This window comes from Electrona antarctica (genome assembly GCF_951216825.1).
Source record: "Electrona antarctica genome assembly, chromosome: 5".
In the NCBI taxonomy this organism is placed as follows: Eukaryota; Metazoa; Chordata; class Actinopteri; order Myctophiformes; family Myctophidae; genus Electrona; species Electrona antarctica.
In genome coordinates, this window is record NC_136810.1 from 23958082 (window position 1) to 23981571 (window position 23490).

The following is a 23490-nucleotide window of genomic DNA, read 5'->3' on the forward strand; positions in this document are numbered from 1 at the left end:
ATTGACATGCTCAAAATAGGACCGTCATGTTAAATGTGGTTAATTATGTCTGTGTGTTTTATGAATATTTATTGATTGATTGATTGATTGATTGATTGATTGATTGATTGATTGATTGATGGCAATTCAAAGTATTCTCATAGTCAGTGTATATGTGCATGGGACACACACACACAACACACATACAGTGCACGTGTGGTGCATGGACACACACACATCCAGTGTGCGTGCGCTGGGCTGTGCCATGCTGTGGGTTCAGAGCCAGGAGCAGCTCTAGCAGCTGACAGACAGATGTGACCTTGGACAGTTCTGCGTCTTTTCTCCTCTCCTCTGCACTTCTATTACAGGCTTTATAATACCTCCCAGCAGGCTTTAATTCTGCCTATCAGCAGGTGTGTGTGTGTGTGTGTGTGTGTGTGTGTGTGTGTGTGTGTGTGTGTGTGTGTGTGTGTGTGGTGTGTGTGTGTGTGTGTGTGTGTGTGTGTGTGTGTGTGTGTGTGTGTGTGTGTGTGTGTGTGTGTGTGTGTGTGTGTGTGTGTGTGTGTGCGTGCGTGTGCGTGTGCGTGTGTGTGCGTGTGACTACAGCGTATAGCAACAGGAGCAACCATGGTGCTCTCCTACCGTAAGTGCCCTTCAATCCAACACATGTGCACGCACGCACGCACACATCCTAAATCTGTGGAGGAGCCTGTCACAATGTCACTTTCAGTTTGGATCATGAGGCCCCCGGTTCTGTTCAGGAGATCAAATGAACATTCTCCTGTGACATCACATCGCATTCTGAATTCATGCACTGTGAACCATGGACCCAAATGAACAAACACATGTACAGTACATCCAGTTTTCTACACTCTCAGAGTTCAATTAACAGTTTAACTGTGCTCCTGTCACGGAGTCTTAATTGCCAGGATAGTACCCAGTAGTCCTCATTGGGAGCAGTTTTGGTCAGTGCCAAACAGTCCTTTCTGTTTGGAAGACGGACGCTCTACCTCCTGAACAACTAGCCGCACATGATTTGACAATGTGCCGATCATTCTGACGCTGTTGTTCAGGACGACTTGACTTTCTGTATATGTGAAGAGAGAGAGAGAGAGAGATGAACAGCTGAGAAAAATGAATGTATTTCTGCCCCCTGCTAGGTGCGACGTGGCCCAGAAATCCACTAAAAAACAACCTGAAGCAGGCCAAACTGTTGCCTCCCTTTGTGTTAGTAGTAAACTCACGTTTCATTCTTAACCTTGTTGTGGTATTTTGTCGACCGCCACTCTTCAAAATCAAAGATATCAATATGACAAAGTTGTTTCCTGACTGTCTGGGAAAATAAAAATAAATAAATAAACAACCATCTGGCTGAATAACCAGTGGAAACCGGAGCATTTGGCTTACATAAAGATCTCAGAAGGTTAGGACAAGTCCGGAAAAAGTTTCCCCGTGCATCAGCCCAAAAATAGTGCTCACTAAGCAGCTACTGATCAGAAGACCATATTTATGTGCAGCTTCCAAACAGAAAGTCTGACATGCCGTGAACAGCATTCTGCTGCCCAGTGTCTCTCGGTGGGATATGGGATCAATGTTTTTGTTCAGGGGCAGACAAAGGGCAACGTTATTGTCTGTTTAGCGCCATGTGGCACAAGGGACAGCTTCGCAGCCGCTCTTAAAAAACTCTTTGATTGTTTACTTTCCGCCTTGCCTCAGCACCGGAGGAGCTGATGTTCTTTTTATTAACTCAATTTCAGATTTTTATCATCTAGCGATGGGGGCGATTGGGCTCGCAGACGGGAGGTTTCCAATAAAAATGCAAAACAACTCCAACCCCCCCATTTCAATGTTACAAACAAACTTCTGAGGAAGTGCTTGTTTATGAGACCACAGAGGATGATCACCGCAGTGGCTCTCAGACTTGTCAAGGAGCCCCAAATTGATATGTATTAGGCTGCAGACCTCGCATCTAACAATCATTTAGTGCCAGGGACCTCCAGAAGCAAAGATTTGAGTTAATATATATATATATATATATATATATATATATATTCAAAGATTTGTACACATTTTCACGATTAGAAAGATAGTTGTTAAAATGTTTGTGATGCTATATTAACACATTTTGCTGTGGTCCTCAGTGGGACCGCCTGGTACCCCCCACCCACCAAGGACCCCTGCGAGTCCCCTGGCCTTACTTTGAGAACCAATGGTTTACTGTGGTCGGTGTCGTTTCACATTGTAAATCGCTTGTTTTCGTTTCGGTACAAAGCACAAGAGGCTTCATTATGACAGTTGCTAATTAGATTATCTAATTGCATGGGGAGATAAGTGATTGTGATATTAATCACAGGGCCTGTTCCAATTACTCACAGTGCAAATCGATGGCAATCATATTTCTGATTTTTATTGAAGAGATAGCCCCTTGAGATGCAGCATCTCGTTTTCAAGGGGGACCCGTAAAACACGAACAAGATACATAAAACGTACAATACACAGATACAGACAATATACAGATACATACATACATACACACAGACAGCTTGCTCAGCCTCTCCCACCCACCCCACCAACCACCACATCATCAGCTGTTAAGCAACAGAGGAATGAAAGTACAAATACATTTGGTGAATGTGCTATAACTGGTACTTCAGAAGCATAAACAAGGTGCATCAAGATGTGAATGAAGGGAAGTCCTAAAGCGACTGAAGGATGAAATCGATCTAAGAGATAGAGGAAGATTATTCCAATCAAATGGGGCTTTATATAGCAGAAAGACCTCCGTCCAACCTAGTTGAAGATTTTTGGTATTTAAAGTAAGGGCATTGTAGATGTATAAGTGGATATGATGAAGTAGACATGGGCTAAGTACTGCTTCAGATAAGAGGGGCACCTAAAATAAAGACATTTATAAATGAAGAGAAACCAATGTAACTGCCTTCTTGATTTAGGCTGCAGCCGATTGAGTGAGTTGTACATAAAGCGGTGATGAGTATCATACCATTCCGTATGTCTTAATGGCTCACATTTAGATACGTCTTACTGACCCTTCGCTGGTCAAGAGGAGGCTGAGTGGAGATATGGACACTGTAGTTTGTTTGTTGGAGGGAGGGGTTCATTTTCAAGCCTTTGTTTCAGCCGTGGCCAACCTTTTCTGGATCAGCGCCCACTGGAAAATCATGAAAGCATTCGCGGCCTATGGGGTCAGATGAAGTTGTCAGACCATGTTTATTTGAATGGTCAATCAATCGATTGTGTTCCGGCTTGGATCAATGGAACGAACTGAGTATGCTTTGTTTATTTATAATTTTTTTAAATCTGTATCACAATGAAAACAAAAATGTCAAGGTTTTAGAGAAAGAATACCATATCAAACTTTTAATGTTTTAATACAATAGGTCTATTATCATTCAAATTGCCAATTATGTGGGGGCCCACTTGCTATATGCTCACAGCCAAACCACATAGGTTGGTGAACCTATAGGGTGTCGGTTTCCAGCGCAGGTTTGAATGCGCCCTCTATGCCTTGAAAAGCTGGGGTACTTTCAAGCTATTCCCCAACGTCCAGCCCCAACCCAGCATCCTCCTCCTCCCCAGCGTCCAGTCCCAACCCAGCATCCTCCTCCCCAGCGTCCAGCCCCAACCCAGCATCCTCCTCCTCCCCAGCGTCCAGCCCCAACCCAGCATCCTCCTCCTCCCCAGCGTCCAGCCCCAACCCAGCATCCTCCTCCCCAGCGTCCAGTCCCAACCCAGCATCCTCCTCCCCAGCGTCCAGCCCCAACCCAGCATCCTCCTCCTCCCCAGCGTCCAGCCCCAACCCAGCATCCTCCTCCTCCCCAGCGTCCAGCCCCAACCCAGCATCCTCCTCCCCAGCGTCCAGCCCCAACCCAGCATCCTCCTCCCCAACGTCCAGCCCCAACCCAGCATCCTCCTCCCCAACGTCCAGCCCCAACCCAGCATCCTCCTCCCCAGCGTCCAGCCCCAACCCAGCATCCTCCTCCTCCCCAGCGTCCAGCCCCAACCCAGCATCCTCCTCCCCAGCATCCTCCTCCCCAGCGTCCAGCCCCAACCCAGCATCCTCCTCCTCCCCAGCGTCCAGCCCCAACCCAGCATCCTCCTCCCCAGCATCCTCCTCCCCAGCGTCCAGCCCCAACCCAGCATCCTCCTCCTCCCCAGCGTCCAGCCCCAACCCAGCATCCTCCTCCCCAGCATCCTCCTCCCCAGCGTCCAGCCCCAACCCAGCATCCTCCTCCTCCCCAGCGTCCAGCCCCAACCCAGCATCCTCCTCCCCAGCATCCTCCTCCCCAGCGTCCAGCCCCAACCCAGCATCCTCCTCCTCCCCAGCGTCCAGCCCCAACCCAGCATCCTCCTCCCCAGCGTCCAGCCCCAACCCAGCATCCTCCTCCCCAGCGTCCAGCCCCAACCCAGCATCCTCCTCCTCCCCAGTGTCCAGCCCCAACCCAGCATCCTCCTCCTCCCCTCCTCCCCAGAAACCTGTGTTAGACGGCCCCCGCTGTCCAGTCGCTAGTCGCGTTAGATTTAATCATGCCTCCCGTCGATCGCCGTTAGAGTGTTTTGGCTACATTTAGCTGCTCCAGCCACATCCGGTATAACTTCCGGTCCGTCGGTAAAAGTGCTCCGTTGCTATAAATCGCTTGGGTGCTATGATTTAATGGTGATAAAGTTTGGCGGATTTGCCGTTTTTGAGGAAACAGCGTTTTCAAAGATTTCCACTCTGGAAGGTGTTTTCACTTTGTTACGTTTTCACCCCCCGAAAACGCTGTTCTCTTCCAAAGGGAACCCAGCAAACGATACTTTATTTTGCCGTTTTCTATGAACACCGTTCTCGTGTAAAAGGGGCCTGAGGGATGTCCCCTCGCTCCCCGTCACACCGAAAGCACACATGGTTGCAGTTGCACTCGCAGCCATTTTTCACTGAAGTAGAGGCTCTGGCTCTGGGTCTACAGGTCTGTAGAAACCAAATGGACTCCCTTCATTTTACAGTCTGGTGGTTCAAGACCCAAAATAGAAATTAGAGATTTGCCCGGGACTCAAACTATAGTGAAAATAGGAGATCCTACATGCTTGTGATTTGCGACACATTGTGAGCTTATTGTGACTCCACCAGGTGAGCCCTGGACATTGTAGTTCTAAGATGTTCTGTGTTCTCTCCTCCAGAACATGACGAGTGTCTCAGTGGACTACACAACTGTGACCAGAACGCCCTGTGTTTCAACATGGTTGGAGGTCACAGCTGCTCCTGCAAGCCAGGGTACACTGGCAACGGCACCGCGTGTAAAGGTAAGTCCCATCCTATTTGTATTGTCTCCTCGGGAGCCAGATGTATACAAAAATATATTGTTGAAGTCAGGCAGAAACCTCTTATCTCCATAATGTATCTCCACTATATTTGTGGACCACTTGTACACAATACAATATGTAGTCACATCTGTAATTAATGTGTTTTATATGATGAGGAAAGCAACCATCAACATTTACTGGTGGAATTAATTAATGTATTACTTTATAACATTAATTTTACAACATTTACAACAACGTTTTCTTGTGTTTGAACTCTGTCCTTAGTTGCCCAATGAAGCACTTGTGAAGTATATGAAGTGCACTCCATACAATCTTAAAACAAAATTAAAAAGGTCAAATATACCACGAAATTTTGTCAATTACAGTTTTCTGAAATAGGCCTACTGTACCTGTATCTATATCAGTGGTGCTCAAACTATTTCATGTCAAGGACCCCAATAATTATATGTAATTGGCCACCGACCCCCATCTGAAAATATGTTGTTCCAGGAACCCCTCAGAAGCAAAGTTTTGAGTTAAAAACGCTCTGAAAGAATATATATTCAAAGATTTGTGCCACATTCTCACGATATTTCAAAAATATCACATCTACAAGCTCAAGCTATGAGCTTGTAGATCTGCTATTTTTCAATAGTTAAAGTATAACATAATGCTTAAAACACCAAAAGGGGTTCCCGTCCAGAATGGGTTAAAGGGGTATGAGAAAAAAACGGGGAAAAATCACCTCATGCCTGTTAATCGGACCTTGCCGTTCTCACTTTCATTCTCAAAATGATCTTCTTTCTTTCTTTCCCCTCAGTTAAGTGGAATAAAGGCCCTAGACGTAGGCATTCTGTCACTCTTTGATGAGGGTGGGTGGCGGGAGGGGGGGTGACTAACATTAACTATACCAATCTACATCCGTGAATAATGAACATTCTCAAATTAACCTCGGCGAGACGAATTCATCACTCCGTCGGCGAGGCGAGGCGAGGTGCCCTAGCTGCTCTGATGTATCACGTCACCAAATTAGCTTCTTATTCTCTATGCAAAGTACATATGCTGGCTTTGCCAGGTCTAATTAAATCCTTAATACTCGTTAGTCTTGTAGACTAATGGTCTCCTTCCTTTCCTTCTTCTCCTGCGGTCTCTGTATACCTCCAGCTATGTGTGACGGGCTGTGCCAGAACGGAGGGACCTGCGTCTCACCCAACAACTGCGTCTGCCAGCAAGGGTTCACGGGGAGGAGATGTGAGACAGGTAACACATTTAAAAAAACACTTCATTTCTCCCTTTTGTTTTGCCCCGAGGCGCTTGTATTATATTATTCCCTCACGGTAACCTCCGGGACGACATTCTGAATGCATTTGAATGAGAAGCGCGTGGGGGGGGGGGGGGGGGGGGGGGGGGTGGAGAGAGAGGAGGAGGAGGGTGGCGTTGTTTTTTGTTGCTCCTCAGATCAGTGTTGCCAAGTGGCTTATTATAAGCCAATTGGCAACACTGACTCTTTTCTGTAATGTTGTAAATAATAGTTGCGGTTTGTGTCTAGTTGATTATTCAGGCTTGCTTCCTATTTGTTGTTTAAACCAGTAATTCTCAAACATTTATATGTCATGGATGTCCCAAATGAAGATGTAGTTGTCTGCACGGACCCCTGTCTGAATTTATTCTGTGCCAGGGGACACCCCCATAAAAGATGTGTGTGTTTGAAATGTTTCAAAAATATCCTAAATATTTCTCCTTTTTTTCTTTTTTGTTGTTGTTGAAAATAACAGATCTACAAGCTATTGTGAGCTTTAACCCAGGCCTATAACAGCTATTTCAAAATTATACAGTGTATAGTAAAGTGCTCATGTAGCCTCCCTATTAGTCCCTTCTTTTGGACTTGTTTTCATAGACCACCGTTCTGACCAAAATCTGGCAACTCCGCTTCAGACGCAGCTATAGGCGTTCCCTCTGTCCTCTTTCTCCCGGCAGAAGGACACCCGGCCGGCAGATCAAAAGAGATGTGAGCGAGTATGGTGGGAAAAGACTGATGAAAGGCAGATGAAAGTTGGCCTTCAGTTATCCCAGCAATATCATGGCCGCGTTTGCATCGAGAATTCTTACTTTGCGGCACTGTCTTTACACGGGCGCCAACAAAACAGCTGACGTTAAATTATTGAGAGTTTTTTTTTCTCCAGAGCGTTCACCAGCTGCTTGTATTCTTTCTCAGGAATCCCTATAGCGTGTACGTGCGTGCGTGCGTGCGTGCGTGCGTGCGTGCGTGCGTGCGTGCGTGCGTGCGTGCGTGCGTGCGTGCGTGTGTGTGCGTGCGTGCGTGCGTGTTCTCTGCAGGTGTGCATGTGTGTGTGTGCGACGGCTCCAGGTGAGTAATGATGGTAGCTCTCCCAATGATTGGATAGAGCAGAGGGTTTGAAGTGCAGTTGCAGCAGTGTGGGAATTACCCCACATCACAGCCTGTATTTATCAGCATAGCCTTTCCTCTCTGGTTTACCAGGCTGTAGCATCCACACTGCACTGGTGGACATGTACTCAAGTTCTGAATTGAAGTACAATCTTGAGGTACTTTTAATTTACTTAAAAATGTTGTCCATTTTTCAATACTTTAAACTACATCTAAGTGGTAACTCGAAATAAGTGTGCTCCTTGGAGTGCAGGTCTCCGCCAGGCCAGGTTGTCTACCAAGGGCCCGCAGAAGGCCCTTATAGACAATTGGAATGATATATGATATACTGATACCTGAACAGGGTTAGGGTTAATCACATGACTTCTGAGATCATGTGTATTTTGGACAAAAGTTGTAGGAGTTGTAGCGTGCCTGCTTACAGGGAGATACAATAATTATATTGTATTAGCATACAGATTGGACAAAATGACATTTAATCATATACTTTTTTTTACATAGTACATTCAAATCACACCTGTGTAAAGTAAGGGGAGCTAATATATTAAAGTCTAACTCATGTTGCTATGATTAGGTGATAATGGTGATGTAAAACAGACATGGACAAAACAAACATTAAATTCTCTTTATTGTCAATGGCATTTAATGTTTGTGTTAGGGACAAGATGACGTACATTTTCCCTTCATTGTCAATGGCGTTTTTAAACAAACATTAAACCTGTATAGGAGTGGCTAGCGCCCCTAAAAAAAAAAAATCAAAGTACATACTTCCTCCACCAGAGCCACATTACAACATGGCATCCTCCTCCTCAGAGCAACAATACATGATAGGGTATGATAGCGTAGCCAGAGCCAAGACTATCTGTCAGCATGTGTCACACAGAACACACATCTCACCACCTGCTCTAACGCACAGGGAAGTGTCAAACAGTGTGAGCAGTGAGATAAGAGGCTACACGCCTATGGATTCTATTCTGTTCACAATTCCACTCCTGGTTCGTCTTAAGCAGTGCAGATGATGTACAGTAAGCCAGTGGGTTTCAAAGTCGCTGTGCCCGGGAGCAACTTCCATCGACTAAAACTATGACGAAAACATTATCGCTGACTACCTTTTTTCACTGACGAAAACTAAATATATAAACGAAATAAAAATTAAGCTATGATGACTAAAACTATAAGACTAAGTATACTGACAATTATGTTGACATAATTTCATGACATTTTTCTCTATGGAGAATAACATGGGGTCATCTTAAAATTGTCTCATATAAGAACTGTGGTCCAAGAATAAACAAACTGTCTCTGCGATATTGTCAGGGAGGTGTATCTGTATCGTTTACGACAGTCAGTCAGTCAGTCATATTTCATACAGTCTGTTGTAACTAATTCAGCAGCAGTAACAATAGTGTTTTCCCTCAGTCCGTTGATTGAGTGCACGATTATGAAATTATGACTGATATCCGATCTCCGATTGTTTGCAGGAAATCTGATTGATATCTGCCGATACTAATTCTGACCGATTCCGATATTATACAGAGGACCACAATGGAAACAAGCCTAGGCCCAAAGCCTGTTAATAAAGTATTTAATCAATCAATAAATGGCCTATACTCTTTTCCAAGTGTATGTTTTCACAACTGAATGACTACTGAATGAGATGAGTACACAAATTAAATGTAGAAAAATGTAAAGATAATTTTTACTTAAGATTCAAATCATATTTGATTTGGCTTTTGTTTTAGACTAGAGGTAGACACTTTTGATTTATATTGAATTAATTGATGAATTTTTACATTTTTAATTTTAAAAATGTTTTGCTGGTGAAAACCGATTAAATAATCTGTATTATTTTTGAGAGTTCCGATACCGATATGGCATTTTTATGGCCGATATGGCTGATTCCAATTATGCTACTGTCACACTTTGCCCTATAGTGTGGGTAGTGTTTGCCGAAAATATAAAGCACATGTAGGAAGAACAGCCAAAAGTTGGAGAAAACTGTCAGACAGAGACCTTGGATTCAGAGAAGTCGGTTCTTTATTCACCTTTTCACAGACCATCAAAACTGAACAAAGGTATTTACATAGCAACTGGGCAGGTTGGCCCTAGGTCCTCACACCTCTGCAGTCCTGCATTGACTGACTGGCAGTGGGAAGTCTCCCTACTTATATAGGCTAAGCTTCTCCCACGGACCATACCAACCCTAAATTGATTCCACAATTTCCCCAGTTACTCAATGTCCAGAGACATCGCATTTCATATACACACATTTAAAGTGTTACATAATACTCCACACATTATATACACAACAATAAACTCTAAACAAACCCTCATACTGTTGGTATGTTCCCCACACCCCACAGCTGATAGTTGCTCCCTGCAATGGAGTCAACCAATTATCAATCAACTTGAATCAAGCATCAAATAATATATATATAAAGTTCAATTCAGTGTCAGTGGCACAGTGAACTGCCACAGCTACCGATTGCATCCCTAGATATAATTCATGCATGGACATATGCTATGGGATATGGAATAGTAATTTCCATTGCTGTCCTATGGTGAAGAGTGGGCAAGGTGCAACGACTGACCAAATAAAATGTTTGTAGTGATTGACGGAGAAATACACTGGCATTATCTTAAAGTCAAAACAAACACCACACTATTCAGAACATGTACATGTTCTCTGCAGAAAATCTATAAGATTAACGACTTTATTAACTGTAATACTACCCACGTCATATACCGCCTGACATGTACCTGTCCTAATATATTTTATGTTAATTCTGTCGTTGTCAAACTCCATGGTCAAAAACTTTTCATTGTGGTATTTCTGTTTAACATTTGAAATAAAACATTTCCCTCAAATTATAACCCCCCCTCCCTATTGAAACTAATTCTCAATTACAACAATGATAACTCTTGAGAGGGTCCAATGGTTTCATTTTACGCACTCAAGAGTTAAAGCTCGAATAAGGGTCCATTTGGTTACCAACTCCCCATCATTTAGCTGGGGACCACCTGGAACCCCATCAAGGAACCATTGATGGAAAACCACTGGGCTACAGTATTCTAAGATAAGTAACTAACCATGGCAAAAATGACCATTTTGGTCAAGAGCAAAAAAACTTTCATAATAGCAATTTTCAATGTTCATCACATGTGTGCGCTCATGACGTTTTCGGTGGCTTGCATCGGTAAAACTCCTTCCACACTGTCCACAAGGAAACAGTTTATATCCGGCATGAACGGCCTTGTGACGTTCTAAACGATGTGAATGACTAAAAGTATTTCCACACACGTCACATTGAAAGGGTTTCTCCTCTGTGTGGCTTCTCTGGTGCCTGTTGAGGTTAGGCATTGTAGAGAAGTGTTGTCCACACTGAGCACATCCATAGGGTTTCTCTCCGGCGTAAATCAGCTGGTGTGTTTTAAGTGCGGAGATGCTCGGATAGTATTTCCCACACTGTTCGCAGCAGTGGTGTTTTTTAGGAGCCGGGGTTCTTTGTTCATTCACCTCTAGTAGGACAGGAAAGCCAGACTGATGATGTGACACTGGATTGGGAACAAATGGAAAGGAAAGGTGGTTGATATTAAGAAAGACAGTACTCCATGGACTTATCTTTTGCCACAAGAACTCACATTGCAAGCTTTTATATGTGCTAGGTCACTTAAGACTTAAAGACTTAAGCAATACTAACAGCACTAATACAATGCACTTTAGCCGCTTTTAATATTTTGTAATACGCTGTTCAGTTTTAATGCACTGCACTTTATGATTTTATATTCTTCTTTTATTTATAGGTTACACTGCTGGTCCTGGGTACGGTTTTGTGAAATGAAAAATAAAGTGAACCTTAAAGGGCCACTTCACCCCTTTTACAACATGATGTTTGGGAGACAAGAAACACTTTCCTGGGGGTTTTTATGTGGGTAATATATGTGTTTTTAGATATTTCAGTATTTCAAAGTGTCCAAGGGCTCCATGATGTCATGTACACTGGGCTCACTTATTTCCTGGACTACATGTTGTCTCAGTAAGACAGCCCTCCCCCTATCCACAAGGAGGAGCAGTGGACCAAAGCATTATGTGAATTGTAGTCCAGGAAGGAAGTGAGCCCAGTGTCCATGACATCATGGAGCCCATGGACACTAAAATATGTAAAAACACATACTGTATTACCCACATAAAAAACCCCAGGAAAGTTTCTCGTCTCCCAAACATCATTAAAATAAGATCTGGTTGCAAAAGGGGTGAAGAGGCCCTTTAAACCTTGAACCTTGAACTTGCATTCAAGTGAATATTTGATTCAACTGTGAGGCAAAACAGAAATGATCTGAATCTAAATCTACAGCAAAGCAACTAGTCATTATTACAACAAAACAAAATATAAGATTGAATTCGACATTAATAGTGAGAGATGTATGTTTTAAGCTTGACAAGGAAAGCAACAAAACACGGCAAAGAGAGAAATGAAATAGGAGGGAGCGTATATGTGACATACCATGGCCATTGTTTTCCTCCTGTTCAGCAGAGTTTAGGTCGGTGCAGCTCATCTTCACTTCAACTCTGGAGTCCACACACAGTCTGATGTGATCAGAAATGACACTCTCTTATACTATAGACTAGAGAGTGAGTCTGAGGTGAAACCACAAACATCAAAGCTTTTGAACGATTGGCCAAGGAGAACAATAGAACAATCTCCCCCATTAATCACAATTTAACATACAGTAGGCTACTGTGCTCCACCCCTCCAGACATGCTTCTTCTACAAAGAGAGTGGTAACAAAAGCACCCATCTATGACATGAATTGCTCAGGTAGTTTCATTCTAATCTCTATTCAATGGATATAATTATGGGTGCACGATTATGAAATTATGACCGATCTCCGATTATTTGCAGGGTCATATCTGCCGATACCGATTCTGACCGATTCTGATATTATACAGAGGACCACAATGGAAACAAGCCTAGGCCATATAGGGGCTTGCATGGCCCAAAGCCTGTTAATAAAGTATTTAATCAATAAATAGCCTATACTCTTTTCCAAGTGTATGTTTTCACAACTGAATGACTATACTGAATGAGATGAGTACACACATTTTAATGTAGAAAAATGTAAAGTTTTTACTTAAGATTTTACATCATATTTGATTTGGCTTTTGTTTTAGACTAGAGGTACTAGAAACCTTTGATTTATATGGAATTCATTGATGATTTTTTACATTTTTCATGTTAAAAATGTTTTGTTGGTGAAAACCGATTAAATAATCTGTATTATTTTGAGAGTTCCAATACCGATATGGCATCTTTATGGCCAATATGGCTGATTCCAATTATGCTACTGATTATATTGTGCATCCCTATTTATTTTCCAAACACAGTTCTTATATGAGGCGATCTAAAATCCCCCTATTGGGATTACAATGCAAATAAAAAGCAAATGAACCCATGGACTTTCTCCGAAAATAGCTCATCTACAAACTCAGGCATGGGCTGCAGATCGGCTATTTTCTGAGAAGAGATTTATAGACATTATGTGCAAATATAAAATAGCTGTGATACTTATTTAAGTGGTTATGGTGAAATAAACCGTGTGACTAAAATCTTAGGATGTTTAGTCTACTAAAACTAGACTAAAACATAATCAGATGGCTAAAATATGATTAAAGATGGATGGACTTTTATATTCCAAAGTCTATGGCTAAAACTAAATCAAAATTTGCTGTCAAAATTAACACTGTAGAGAGTGAGAGAAAAATCGAAAAATCTACAAGCTCACAACACTGAAATAAAATATGGACGAATGTGGTCACATGACCCATTGGTTTTACAGACCCGTTTTGAAGCCACCTTTTCTGCCAATTAAAATCCTCCATCCTGGTACTTCCGGTCCTGAAAAGCAACACACCATTTTTGCTCAATTTTCACAATTATAAAGAAAATATTTAATAAACTATGACATGCTCAGAATAGGGACAACAGCTTGAAAGTGATTAAAATATAATATATTTCGGGTGTAGAATCTGTCTCCACAAAGTATTACTGATACAGTAGTAAATAGAGAAATGTAAGGTAACACTTTATATTAAGGTCGCCTTTATAATGCATTATAAGCATAGGCCTACTGTATATTGCAATAATAACAACATATAGTTCCCAAGTCACAAGTGGACTTGTCTCACGGGCCACGGCACACCAATGGGTCTCCTATAGGGCACTCCCAGGGTTATAATAAAATATCTTTTTGAATGTGTGTTATTTTTGTTAGTTTTTTTCCCCCACGTTGTTGATTGATTTATGATCTCCTGTGTCTCCTTAACTAATTCATGCCAGGTGTGTCAGTTAATTCAGTGAGTGAAGGGGGATGAGTTCTACCTGTAGGCATGATGTCTTCTGTTGACCACTTCCCGTCCGTTTGCGTCTTCCGTTTGACATTTCCTGAGACCTAAGTTACGTTGCAAGATTTCCGGACCTTGTTTGTTTTTTTTAGTTAATAAAGAACCATAACAATAAGAACGTGTATGCATGGTCTTGTTTGAAGTTGAAACGTGTCACACAGCCTCTTTGCGCTACTTCTTTTAAATGTTTTTCTGAATTAATTAGGAAGAAGAAGTGGCTACAAAGCTGTTGTGAACTGACCAGAAAAGTCTATATAATCCTGTCGTTTGATCGTCTGCCTGCTAACGGCAGCTTGTGAGCGTCTTTCTGGGCAACAACAGAGGAAGCTAATAGAAAGTGGAGTCACGGCGGTTTTAACTGTGTGTGTGTGTGTGTGTGTGTGTGTGTGTGTGTGTGTGTGTGTGTGTGTGTGTGTGTGTGTGTGTGTGTGTGGTGTAGCTTTGTGTGATGAAATGAAACAGCGCGCATCTGCTCAGCCATTGGCTGGGGTATTGATTGCACATAAAGGACCCTTCTTTACGAGGTGTCCTTTTTTACGGTCCCATCTTAAAGCAAATGAATTTCCTGAAGGTGCTGCTCTGTGATTCTGCCCAGAGGAGAGGAGTGTAGCGTGCGTGCGTGCGTGCGTGCGTGCGTGCGTGAGCGTGTACATAAATGTGAGTACGAGAGAGAGAGAAAGTGTGAATGAGTATAGCCTGATACTTTGACATATAAGATAAAAAGCGCTTGCGACCACTTAACACGGCAACCGTGTTTAGTGGTCAGATGGGTGGACCGCTGGCATTTTCAGAGCAATCAATGGACCGTGTTCTGGCTTGGATCAATGGAACTGTTAAACACACTGTTGCTATTTATCGGTATCACAGTGAAAACACATTTTTCAAGTGGCTATTTTTGGCACCAGACACCGTACCGGACATAAAAGAGAGAGAGAGAGAGAGAGATGGAGAGAGACAGAGAGTGAGAGAAATGTAGTGATAGAGAGAGAGAGAGAGAGAGATTGAGCACACTTAACCATAATGACTTGTGCTCCTGTTCATCTTGGCAGTGTCTCAAGTAGTAAATCCACCGTCCAGCCAATCACACATTTCATTACCTTCTCTAGTGCTTTTACATTCTTGTACGTCCCTCCTCTCTCTCTCTTATATTTTGACCATACCTACAGTATATGGTGGAGTATGTTAACTGTTAACTGTTAACGCAATATAACCGTGATGGTTGTGGTTGGTCTACCTGTGCTTCTGTATTGTGGCCAGGAAGGACCACTATTGGTGGACAGCAGTTGAAATGACGTGGGGAAAAAAGGACATTAAACGTCTGCTGGCTGTTTTTGAGCTGTGCACCTTGAGACTTTTATTTAATCACGGGTGTTATGGGGCGTATTGTTTTGCAGTGCTTTCTGTTAGCAACCATTTTCCTCTTTCATGCTCACTGTGGCATGACGCTCTCCGGTTGGCAGATGTTAGCGTAAAAACCTTTGAAAGCTCCTTTTAGTGCCCCGAAACCTGACTGGTTGCAAACAAATCAATTTAGTTGCTGAGTGCAAAACATCTATTCCCTAAATCGTGCAATGACACATTGGTGGTGATTGCTGGGCTCGGGTCTATTTTGAGGTCCTCTTCCCAGCCTCTCATCATCGCGGTTGATCAGAATTTGAACAGTCAAGCCTTTCGAGGACGCTCACAACAACAACAACAACAACAGCCCTTTTCATGGTTGTGCACACAGAGCCTCTGGCACGATCCCGACTCCTGGAGGCAACAAGGCGTATGCCACCAAAGCTGTTGCTGCCATGCATGCATAGATCCTCCTCTCTCCCTTTCTCTCTCTCACTTTCTCTGTCTGTCTGTCTGTCTGTCTCCCTTTTTTTTCTCTCCGTCCTCACCTCTTGGTCTCTTGCCACATTTGCTTTCATGACGGCACGCAGCCTCCTTCGCCCTTTACTTTCATTTCATTTGAACTTTTTTTTAGTCCATCCCTGAGGGGCCATTTATTGAAGGTGATAGAAGGCTTTTCTTCTGTCCCCCTGCGGAGCACGACTGAAGCAGCTCCCCAGTGAGTCGTCTGTCTTCTCTAACCGAAAGGAGATGTATGGAGAGGGCAATGCACGTATAGTCCAAGTACAGTTACTTGAAACTCAGGTCTGTTTGACTAAGAATACTGGACAGAATAAGTGGCTATATATCTCGCGGGAGTGGGTGGTTGAGGTAGCTGCCGATTACAATACAAAAGCAAAGCATGGGTCTGACATTTGGACACATGTGGACACATTTCTCAATTATTCTTACTGACAAAAATGGAAACAGCAGTGGAAGAACTTCTTGCATTGATACAGAATTGCATCTGAAAGTGACCCAACAATGGCCAACATGCAAACCGATACATGCCACTGATAGTCACTGGTAGGCTATACTCACACAGAGTGAGTAGACGGAAATGGTGTCAGCGTATGAGCATGGGTGAGGACCAATTATATGAAGATATAGGTTGAAAATGGGTGAAACGCTCCTTTAATAACCTACTGACGAGCAGGAAGCCCAGCTGTCTCTGTCAAGCCCCCAGAAGGGCTGGCCCAACGTTGAAGCTGCCACTACCTACTGGCCAAAATTGGAACTGCAGAACGTTTCATGGAGGCGGATGGACGTTCAGTGACGTCATGTGCGTAACGTGCATCAACCCTGACCTCAAATTTGAGGTTCGCTCTCAACTTCCGCTCGCTCGAGCCATTGAGTTATAATGGTACTTTCAGCAGTCTTCCGGGTGCTTCAAAACGCCACTGAGCAACTTCCATTGAAATGAATAGCAGTGGGCGGTGATGTCGCTCGTCCTCACTATCCTTTATAACTCTATGGTCTCTGTCCATGGTGCTGTAATGGCTGGGCCTCTGTCCATGGTGCTGTAATGGCTGGGTCTCTGTCCATGGTGCTGTAATGGCTGGGTCTCTCTTCTGTTACTTTTTGGATTTGAGTCCCAATGAAAATATTGCGCGACCAGACGGTGCTTAACCCGTTAAAACTGTGTCACCTGGGCCATTTTCGATTGTAGTGTCGGCTATTCAGAAATACAGATATACAAGCTCACAGCTTGTATATCTGCTATTTTTTAAATGTTTTGAAAAATCTTGAAAGTGTTTGAAAAATCTTTATTATTCTTTTTTGAGTGGTGTAAACCACTCCTACAACTGGCTTTTTTGTGCAGAAAAAATGAGCATGGTTGCTATGTTCACCCTGTTGTAATGACGTAATGAAATCACACCCGGGTGAACAGGGTGAACATAGCAACCATGCTCATGTTTTCTGCACAAACAAAGCCAGGTAATGAAATCACACCCGGGTGTGATTTCATTACGTCAGACATGATTTCATTACGTCAGACAGACCTTACACCACTCAGTTCACACGGGTGTGATTTTTTTAACACAAATCTTCTCCCTGACGAAAGTCTGTACTTTGCATGGCTCAGATGGAGGGTGGAGGGGGGAGGGGGGTCTTGAAACGAGCACTAGAAATTATGGACACTCGAGGTTCCTGCCCGGCAGCAACGAAATGCAAAGTATAAGGATGAAGGCAGAGAGATGGGGAGAAGAATGATAGGGGGGCTGCATGGGGGTGGCAACACATACAGCACACAGACAGGGATACGGATGGATGGACGAGGAGAGGATAGATGCGAGGAGGTGAGGGGTCAGAGGTGGGTTGGCAGATGGGTAGGTAGGTAGTGACGGAGGATGGGGGGATGAACATGGAAAAGCTTTCACAGAGACCCTGCCCCCCCACGCACGCGTGCGTGCACACGCACACACACACACACACACACACACACACACACACGCACACGCACGCACACACACTGTCCCTGGACCCAGTGAGCTCTTAGAGAGCTCTCTGGGGACTCAGACACTCCTCCTGAAGCCTAGGCCTGTCTGTCAGCCTGCCTCCGAGAGAGAGAGAGAGAGAGAGAGAAGCTGTTGAAAAATGCACAAGTGCACACGGACAGACAGGCGGACAGGCCAGTGTCGTCGTCATCGCCCACCCCCACCCCAACGATGCACGATGGGACAAATATAGCATTGTGCTTCTTCTTTTGGCAGTCTCATCTTGCGTGCGTACGTAAGTGTGTTGTATACAGTATGTTTGTGTGTGTGTGTGTGTGTGTGTGTGTGTGTGTGTGTGTGTGTGTGTGTGTGTGTGTGTGTGTGTGTGTGTGTGTGTGTGTGTGTGTGTGTGTGTGTGTGTGTGTGTGTGTGGATGCAAAAGTGTTCTTTTTACAAGTGTGTTGGTCGGCTTATGTATGTTTGAGTGTGTATGTGTGTAATTTTCTGTGCTGCGGCACTCGCCGAAAATTGCTGAGCTACAAAGCAACGCAGCGCGTTGTCAGCTTGTAGGTCTTGTATTTTCGCCGAAAAAACACCATCATTCTACGACGATGTATAAACCGTGCCTACAGTATGTTGCTTCTGGCTTGTCACTCTCCTCCAGTAGAGATGGGCAGAGAGGGTATGGGGACATGCTGGGCTGGCTGACTGACTGACTGACTGACTGACTGACAAGAGGTCTGACACCAAATGAATTATGCATTGCACAGTTGCATGCTGGGCTCCCACACCGTAGTAACAGATATAAATGTACAAGGGGGTCGGTCATTTAATGCACGCCACAAGCACACTCCACGCTTGACACCCCCCCCCCCCCCCCCCCCCCCCCCACCAACGCACCCCACCCCCCCCCTCGGCACACTGCTTCTTTCGGTGGCTGAGGGTTGTATGAGCAAATTCCTCACATGACATGATATGTGCTCGTGTTTATTTTCGCAAGCCAATTGGGTATTCCCTTTTAGCTCTTTTTGCGTTCATATTTTCTGGTTTTAAAATGTGTTTTCTCGAATTATATGACTATGGGGAATTTGGGTGAAAAGTATGACATTAAATGGTAAATGGACTTTAAATGGAGCTTTTCTAGACCCTTTCAAAGCGCTTTACAATGTACTTCATCCATTTTTCACACACGTTTACACACCGACCATGCAAGGCACCAGTGCAGTTAGGGGTTTGGTATCTTCAGTGCCAGATTTACAGTAGTATAGGGGCCTCCGGGCTAGACAATATTCTGCGCGGCCAAACAAAATTAGGGGCATTTTGGTTTATTTTTGGGGTAGCCAGCCCCCCGAGAGAGAGAGAGAGAGAGATGAAGATGAAGATGTTTTTTTCCCCCCCTCGCCTCTCTCCCGATAAACAATAAAGACGCTCGCTCTGCCCGGTGCCGCGCAGAGAGAGAGAGAGAGAGAGAGAGTGAGAGAGAGAGAGAGAGAGAGGAAGTCAGCATGAGAGGATGTGTCTCCGTTGAGCTCCTGAGGACCTTTGCCATATTTAAGGGAAGATACTTTTTACACTTTTTTTTCAAAAGGACCAAAGAAGTATTATACCAAGGACTACAACAGCCTTTCACCAGACACAATTGGAGCTAACTTGTTCTTTACCGGGAAACACACAGCACCAAGGATAACCACAAACTTCCTAGCTGGGGATTAGCTAAACTGCCTGGGACCAACCGTGGATGCAGGCCTAAGGCACAAGACAGAACTGAAAAGCACCAAATGTGTAGTTAAAATGCAAACCGGAAAATACTGTATTAGCCATTCTGCTGACAGTAAAAGACAGAAAAAACTGGAACTGGAACACCATTTGATTGATTTAACTTAATCAAACACTCATAGATAATCCACTCAACAAGAACAATGGCAACTGCTAGCCTCACCCATTCATATGTAAACGCCCCCCATACTGCACCCCATGATTTTAATCAACTGACAAAACACATCAAAGGAAAAGCAGTCATCACAAAAACAGGAAATAAGGATCACTACAAAGTGACAATAAACGTTAAGGATTCCCAAATGCATGTACAATTCTGGACCAAAATTGCTCCCGCTAGCATGGGACAGCCACAAAACAGACACATTGCTATCCTCATGGACTCAAATGGGAAACACGTGGATTGGAAAAAACTCTTCCCAAATCACAGAGTTCAACACATCAAGTGCCAGGACACCAAACGTGCCATGGAGCTACTAACTGAAGATGAACTGGGGTTCCCCAGCCACATAATAATTCACACAGGTACACACAGTTTGAAACCGCACAGAAGAGAACACAAACTGGTTGACTGGTAGTCTATCAAAGAAGTGATAGAACTAGCCAGCTCGACTTTTCCCAACTCAAAAGTAGTCATATCTGCACTGCTACCCAGAGGGGATATCAACGATGATGACATCAACACCATCAATGCACAGATCTCCAGAATCCAGCAATCAACCTTTGCAAAGAGCCTGAAAGACACCGCATTCGACCGCACCCTGCGCATATCCTACAGAAGCAACAGGGTGATGAACAACTCACCTATAAACTACTCTACACCCAGAAGACACCATGCAGCAGTTTACACATTTATTTTATATTTTTATCTTGATTGTTTTGTTCCACTTTTGCTTTGGCAATGTTTTCTCATGCCAATAAAGCTCCTTTGAATTGAATTGAATTGAATTGAATTGAATTGAATTGAATTGAATTGAATACAGATTTTGATTGATTGATTGATTGATTGATTGATTGATTGATTGATTGATTGAAGAATTTATTAACAGTTTGCAGAATTACAGTACATTTCAAGCACAAACTCAATACAAAGGCTGTTAACTGTGAGTGGATGACCCAATTAAGCATTACACTTGTTTCCAACAGGGTCCACCATGTTCAAATCATCAAAACATTTAGAGACGTACAAATAGACACTTCTATAGACAGAACAGGAATTCATCAAAAAGGAGGTAAAAAGGGAAAATAAATATATACAGTGAGGGGAAAGAAGGGGGGGGCGGGGGGGGATTCAGATTTTACGGGGGCCAGTTTCGAATTGCAGCCATCCGTAGGTGCCCTTTGAGAGCGGTTTTGAAGGAGTCAAGGGATTCGCATGTCTTAATGACAGTTGGTAGGGCGTTCCACATTTTGGTGGCATAGGAGCGAAAAGAATTTAGTCCCTTGTTTGTGCCGAATCTGTCTGTCAGACAGACAGACAGACAGACAGACAGACGTCGCAGTGCATGGCAAGCTTTAGACTGGATCAGGCATTCCACAGCTACCCCACAACACAGCAGGCTCTGTCTGCAGTGCTGCAGCTCTCAATGTGTTTTACCATAATACAACTAAATACAGCTGTATACAATAACTAGACACAAATCTCACTTAAATTGGATTGTAATCCTTTACAATTTCATCATTAGCTGCAGCCCACACTAGCCCAATGGTAAATCCGGGCCTGGGTAACTTGCTCAAGGACACTTCAACACTTCGCCAGGAGGAGGAACCGGCCGCTCTACCTCCACAGCCACTGCTAACATGAAGATGGATCTCGGTTTTCATATTCGTCTAGGACATATCTTTGACATAGGACTGCACATTCACTTTTACTTTATTTTGGCTTATTCTTTTTTTTGGTCGGGACAGTGCACATTAATGAACACAAGACAGGTATAATACATACACATGAGCAAGTGTGAATACTGTATGCCGGATTTAGCGAAGGCTACTTTCCATCCGTAGTCGCCCACAAACATGAGAAACAATACAGTTGTGAGCAATACGTTGTGAGCACTCTTGTATGATGAAGTAATGTAGGGCATCAATTTGGCCTTCCTCGTCTCCTCTTATCTGACAGTTCCATTTGCAGCATCCTTCTCTCGATGTAACCCCCATTTTATGTGGTCGAAATCCACAATAAACTTCCAGTCTTAATCTTCAGCTCCTCTTTGAATGGACGGTATAATTTCCCAAGTTTTAATTGTGCCGATTTCTTTTCGAGGCCATCCTCGAAGAGGGCATAGTATAGCATAGTAGACGAACAACCAAAATGAGACCATTAGCCAAGCCCGAATCCCAACGTAATCCTTGCTAGACTACAGAGATTCTTCTCCACCTGCAGCAATATTAAACCTGCTTGAAATAATTGGAAATATCTCCTCTAAGAAAGCCCCCGCTTTGCCCCTTTTGATGTGTGTTTATTGACTGAATTGCTGAGCTGTTCCGGAGAGATGAATGGTTTTGGGATGGCCGGTATACCTCCCTTTGTTTCCCAGCTCGTTATGGCTCTATAGTTTCACAGTGAGTGGAAGTCCTTCATGAGCCTGTTAGATATCCTGCCAACAGGTTTACACACTTACACGTCCCTTCATGTGTGCTGTCGCTCCCACCGTCTAATGGCTGCCTCTCGCTGTCCTGTCCTGTCCTTGTCTGCCCCTCACCCACTGTGTCTTCCAAAAAGAGAAGGGAGGAGAGCATATTGTTTTGAAGTACTGGGCGGCAGTGGTGGGAAAAAGTATCAAGTATCAATACTGCAATGTACAAATACTCTGCAATGTACAAATACTTAAGTACATTAAATGTACTCAAGTACACATTTGAAATTTACATAAAGTATTGTCATCACAATGTACTTAAAGTAAAAAGTGAAAAGTACTCATTATGCAGAATGTCCCATTTCACAAGTTTTCAAATGTATATAAATATTAATACTAATACTCCAATTCATAATTTGGAGTAGTTTTTCACTCTGCTACATTTTAAATACTCCACTGCATTTCTACGAAGGGATTTAACCAAAATATATTATTAATTAACCACTTGAGCTTAATTTAAAACATATACCGTACACAACGTATCCTCTCTGGGTAACAGACCGGGCCGTAAAGGTGGTTGCACACTGGACGCGTTCTTCGGATTTTTAGCGGCGTTTTTCCGTCGTTTTCTTTTAGCTGCGTTTTTCCGCCCCCTTTTGTTATGGGCACAGTAATCAGTCACATTAGCTCATACCCCTTGGCTATCATTACAACCAGTTACATGTGCTCAGCGATGCGATACAAACTCACAAATGATTTACGATCGTCGAAATGCGCGACGGCTCACCATGGACAGCGCTCGAAGCTTTAGAGATACAGCGCTTTGAAAATCCTGTTATAATGGTGGCTCGATGGAGCTGGATTTAAAAATCCCATAGCTGGTGGGGACGGAGGCTCTCCATACTAACCGGAGCAATGCTAAAAGCTAAATTGACAGTCGCCGCTTGCATATAAGTATACGGTTGTCTACGAACATACACATAGTTAGCACCTTTAGGTACCGATAGCCTAGCTACGTTTATAAACGTAGATAGCAGCGAAAAAGTTAAGGGTAATTTGTTGACCCGTGGTGGGCCCCGAACCAGAGGTTGGAGGAAATCAATACTAAATCACATTTTTTCATTTTTTTTTCTATAATTTTTATCCCACGATTTTGCAACCCATTTTTTCACCCCAGTGTCAATTATCTAATGTAATCCTGCACGCTACACTTCCAGTGGACTGACACTTCCT

General features: G+C 43.6%; 1 protein-coding gene across 1 annotated transcript in view; it reads left to right on the forward strand.

Annotated features, from left to right (window-relative positions):
- The window catches only part of nell2a (neural EGFL like 2a), a 202852-nt gene that overhangs the window by 139128 nt on the left and 40234 nt on the right, over positions 1-23490 (forward strand). Inside the window, exons 13-14 of the mRNA XM_079500915.1 lie at positions 5158-5280; positions 6445-6540. Coding sequence (XP_079357041.1) covers positions 5158-5280; positions 6445-6540 — 219 coding nt within the window. The remainder of the gene's footprint in view (positions 1-5157; positions 5281-6444; positions 6541-23490) is intronic.